Source organism: Rattus norvegicus, chromosome Y (assembly GCF_036323735.1).
Source record: "Rattus norvegicus strain BN/NHsdMcwi chromosome Y, GRCr8, whole genome shotgun sequence".
Taxonomy (NCBI): domain Eukaryota; kingdom Metazoa; phylum Chordata; class Mammalia; order Rodentia; family Muridae; genus Rattus; species Rattus norvegicus.
In genome coordinates this window covers 52,342,581-52,346,434 of record NC_086040.1, presented here as the reverse complement: position 1 = coordinate 52,346,434, position 3,854 = coordinate 52,342,581, and the positions used below count along the sequence as shown (strand labels likewise).

Below are 3,854 nucleotides of genomic sequence, written 5' to 3'. Positions count from 1 at the left end.
GTCAAAGGAGAGCCAGGAAAGACCAGCCAGTGCAGGAGCTCTTTGTGGTCATCTAGGGGCATTGGGAAGAGACCTCAAAAATATTACAGGATGAAACAGAGTCTAACGTGCTCAGGGAAGCTAAACGCAGGATCAACGTAACACCGGACAGAAGCTCACGGCATCCTCATCTTCCCTTTTAAATTACTTTTGCTGATCATACAAAATAATGGGCTTTATGATTCTTTCAGGAATGGATAGATATAAACTTAGTTTGGCATTCACTACTCTTGAGTTATCCTCGTCAAAATGTCCTCCTGGGAAGCCTCCTCCTCACATCCACCTTCTGTAGTGATGGTTGGCTGTTTTTTAGGATCCAAAGAGACCAATATGGATGCGGCCCAAGTTCAACTCATTCTAGACCCTTTCTGTTCTTCCTATGTCTCCTGCTTCACTTTGTGAGAACTCCATTTTGTCATTCCTTCGTCCCTCAGTGTCCTCTACTCCCTCATGTGTTCTTTAGTCTTTCTTCCACATCCCCATCAATTTAATCTTTCTTACCCTCATCCTGGTCTCTTCTCTGCATGTGAAGTTTGGATTTAATTGAAAAGATGACTTTAGGGGCCTGGAGAGATGACCAATGGATCAAGAGCTCGTCTGCTCTGAAAGAGGACCTGGATTTGGTTCTTTGAGCTCATGTCCAATAGCTCCCAACCACCTCTAATTCCAGCTCCAGGGGACCTGACTATTCTTGTCTCTGTGGTCTCCTGTGTTCATGCCCTACCCCACCCACATAATTAAAAATAATACATCTACAGATGAGAAACAGGTTTCATTAGGTTTCGTTAGTCAAACAATCCCCGACCTTCTCTGATTCTCAGTCTGCTTGGATCAGTTTATTGGGTTTCCCATTGAGTCCAAGACCACCTCCCTGTTACCTGCCCCTCTTTACCCAACAGTCTGTCTCTCCCTCAAACTTCACCTCAGAGAGTCTATCTATTTCTGGCCCTTCTCTACGGCTTCCTAAACATTCATCTTTCTTCCCCTGTGCCATCCCTCCTCCTCTAAGCCTCATCTCCAGTTCTTTTCTCTCCCTAAAAACCAGACCAGCTCAGTCCTGTTTGTTTTAGTCTATGACACATTAGACTCACTGTTCACAGCCTTGACTTTCCCAGCTTCCTCTCCATGTTCCATCCACCACAGCCAGTCTCCTCCAACAAAGTGTTCACACACAACACGTCACATCGCACGTTTTAATTTTTAGAGCAAAAACAAATTCCACTGGAAAAGATACTGGGGTTGTCAAAGGCCCTTGTGTGTCTGAGACACAGAAAAACAAATATTTTCCCCCCAATCCTATAAATTCCACATCTATGTCCCCCAAACTTTGTGAATCTCACCTTAACAGATCTTTTCCACCAGATTATAGACGTACATGTGGACGTCGCCATCAAACTTGATGAAGTACACGGAAGGCTTGGCTGGAACTTGGTAAATGACTTTGCCGATCTTTTTGGACCCGTCGCTTCTGGTGAACTGCACACATTGACCTGTTAAGATGTCGCTGTCAACGTCTGACTTCACCTCTGCTGGAGGAGTCTCTGGAATGATACGGAGGTTACCTTCTGTGTAATCATCCAGGAGCTGGTAGATGTATAGGACTGGATCTTTCTGGAAGGTGGTGTAAAACCAGTCCTTCATGATCGGCACCTGGGCTGGGACCACCCCCATCCAGTTGTCCTTAGAGCCATGTTTGCCCTCAAATTTATGGTCCACAGCTCGGCCAACCATGACCCTTGCGAGATTGGCGTCTTTCACTTGAGGAAACACTACTTTGTGAGGCAAGACCTTAAGCTTTAAAATCCTCTCATCACTGTGAAGTCCCAGTCCGTAGACACAATCAATTCCATCATACTTGACCAGATAGAGAGAGGGATTTCTCGGCATTTGATCTAGAACGATGGCCTTCCATTGGGTGACAGGCTCATCACCTTCCTCCCATCCGTGAGAATTTCTGCAGCCCACAATGTCCCGAAGGCCTGGGGAGAAGGCCTCCTCCTCCCCTGCTTCTGGAAGGATGGTGTGCTCATCCTCCTCAGAGACATCCTCCTCTTCTTGGCTGTAGACCTAGTGTGGTAGGCCACGGCATCCTGGTCCACTGTCTTGTGGCTATCGTTCTGTGTTCAGGCTTCATACTTGCCCGTGGCCTGGGTTTGAAGAGCTCGCCTGCTTAAACCAAACACAATGCTGGTGCCTCTGTCATGTGACTGCCTGCAAGAACAATGGGGGTGGGGTGGGGAAGGCGCTGGACCAAGGCTCTTGTCTAAGAGAACTTTGGAGCAGGTGAGGAAGGTAAACAGGGTTGAGCATCGGAATCTAATTCTGTCGTAATCAGAAGTTCATAGGAGGGCTGTGCAATGGTGGAGCACACCTTTAATTCCAGCACTCAAGAGGCAGAGGGAGGCAGACCTCTATGAGATCAAGGCCAGCCTGGTCTACAGAGTTAGTTCCAGGATAGCCAAAGCTACCCACAGAAAAACCCTGTCTCAAAAATCAAAATCAAAAGTTCAAATGGAAATGAACAAATGGTTTTCTACAGCTCAGAATAACATATTCAGACACATTTCTTCAGCCCGTGGCACTTTGCCTCTCCTGAGGAACCTCTCCTTGAATGTCTAGGTCAGTGTGGGATTAAGTATCCCTGTCCCCACTTTAAGCAAGCAGAACAGAGAAAGGATAGCAAAGGAGCCAGAAGGGTGTCCACACCCCTCTTCTACCTTCTAACTATGCGCTATGTGGCAACATCCACAAGTGTCTGCCCAGAGACACAGCACACCAGTCCACTGGCTTTCTGTACTGTGCATCCTGACCCAGCTCCAGGTTTATTCCGCGACGCTGTTGCATCTTCGACCGCAACAACAGTCTTTTGTGTAGGCAACAGCAGTCATTTAGAAATAATATCTCCTGGGGTTGGGATTTAACTCAGTGGTAGAGCAGTTGCCTAGCACACAGAAAGCCCTCGGTTCGGTCCTCAGCTCCGAAAAAAAAAACAAAAAAAAAACAAAAAACAAAGGAACCAAAAATAAACCAAAGAAATATTATCTCCTAAAATGCACAGGCACAGAGAGCAGCTTTGTCATTTTAGTAGGATTATGAATTAAATATTGTTAGCAAAGGATAATAAACTCTTAGACTGACTAGCCTAGACCATCCGCCGAGCCCTCAAACGTGGAAGACATCAGAACATAAGGTTACTCGCTGTACGAAGGAAAACTTTTAGCTTTCTGGGCTACAAGGGTCCCAGTTATCTTCATAAACGTATTTACCGGGAGAAAATGTCCAGGTCGTCCAGATTCTGTCTTCAGAAACCGGTCAGTCACCAAAAGGCTGCTGAACAATTGTGGGGTTCAGGAGCTGAACTGGCTTTCACAGCCCGCTGGGAAGATAGTGAACCCACCTTCAAGGAGTCTAGCACCCCCAAGTGGAAGAGAAGCGGAACCTCCGCCCTTCTCTCTGTGACATCATCCAGGCTCTGCTTATGTCATAGAAGCCCACTCAGCCCAGGTACTTCCCTAGTTACGCTTAGAAACTTCCAGCATCTAGGTTTTAGCTTCTCATGTAGCCTCGTGGAGACCCAAAGTAAAGTCCCCACCCAAATATTCTGATGAACCGAGTCACAGTCTGCCCATGTAGCTCTTTTCATGCATTTTTTTCTGAAAAAGTCTTTGGTTTCTGAGTCACCAACATCCTTGGTGGTTATTTTCCCAGCTCCTATCTTTCCTTTGGTTATCTTTACGTCATTCTCTGTATCAGAAATATTGGTAGACTCTTTCTCTGAGGGAGCCCACTGGATAGCACCCCAAAATTAGCTTTAT

General features: G+C 46.4%; 1 protein-coding gene across 1 annotated transcript; it reads right to left on the bottom strand.

The window, feature by feature from the left end:
* Nucleotides 1–1,055: 1,055 nt before the first annotated feature.
* Nucleotides 1,056–3,423, bottom strand: LOC134484462 (Y-linked testis-specific protein 1-like). Its single transcript, XM_063280672.1, has 2 exons — nucleotides 3,306–3,423; nucleotides 1,056–2,250 (listed from the first exon to the last, which is right to left on the bottom strand). The coding sequence occupies exon 2, from the start codon at nucleotides 1,924–1,926 to the stop codon at nucleotides 1,381–1,383; it is 546 nt and encodes a 181-aa protein (XP_063136742.1). The 5' UTR covers nucleotides 1,927–2,250; nucleotides 3,306–3,423; the 3' UTR covers nucleotides 1,056–1,380.
* Nucleotides 3,424–3,854: the final 431 nt, after the last annotated feature.

What these genes read in the sequence shown, in the direction of transcription:
- LOC134484462 (XM_063280672.1), bottom strand. Translation starts at nt 1,926, where the DNA reads ATGCCGAGAAATCCCTCTCTCTATCTGGTCAAGTATGATGGAATTGAT.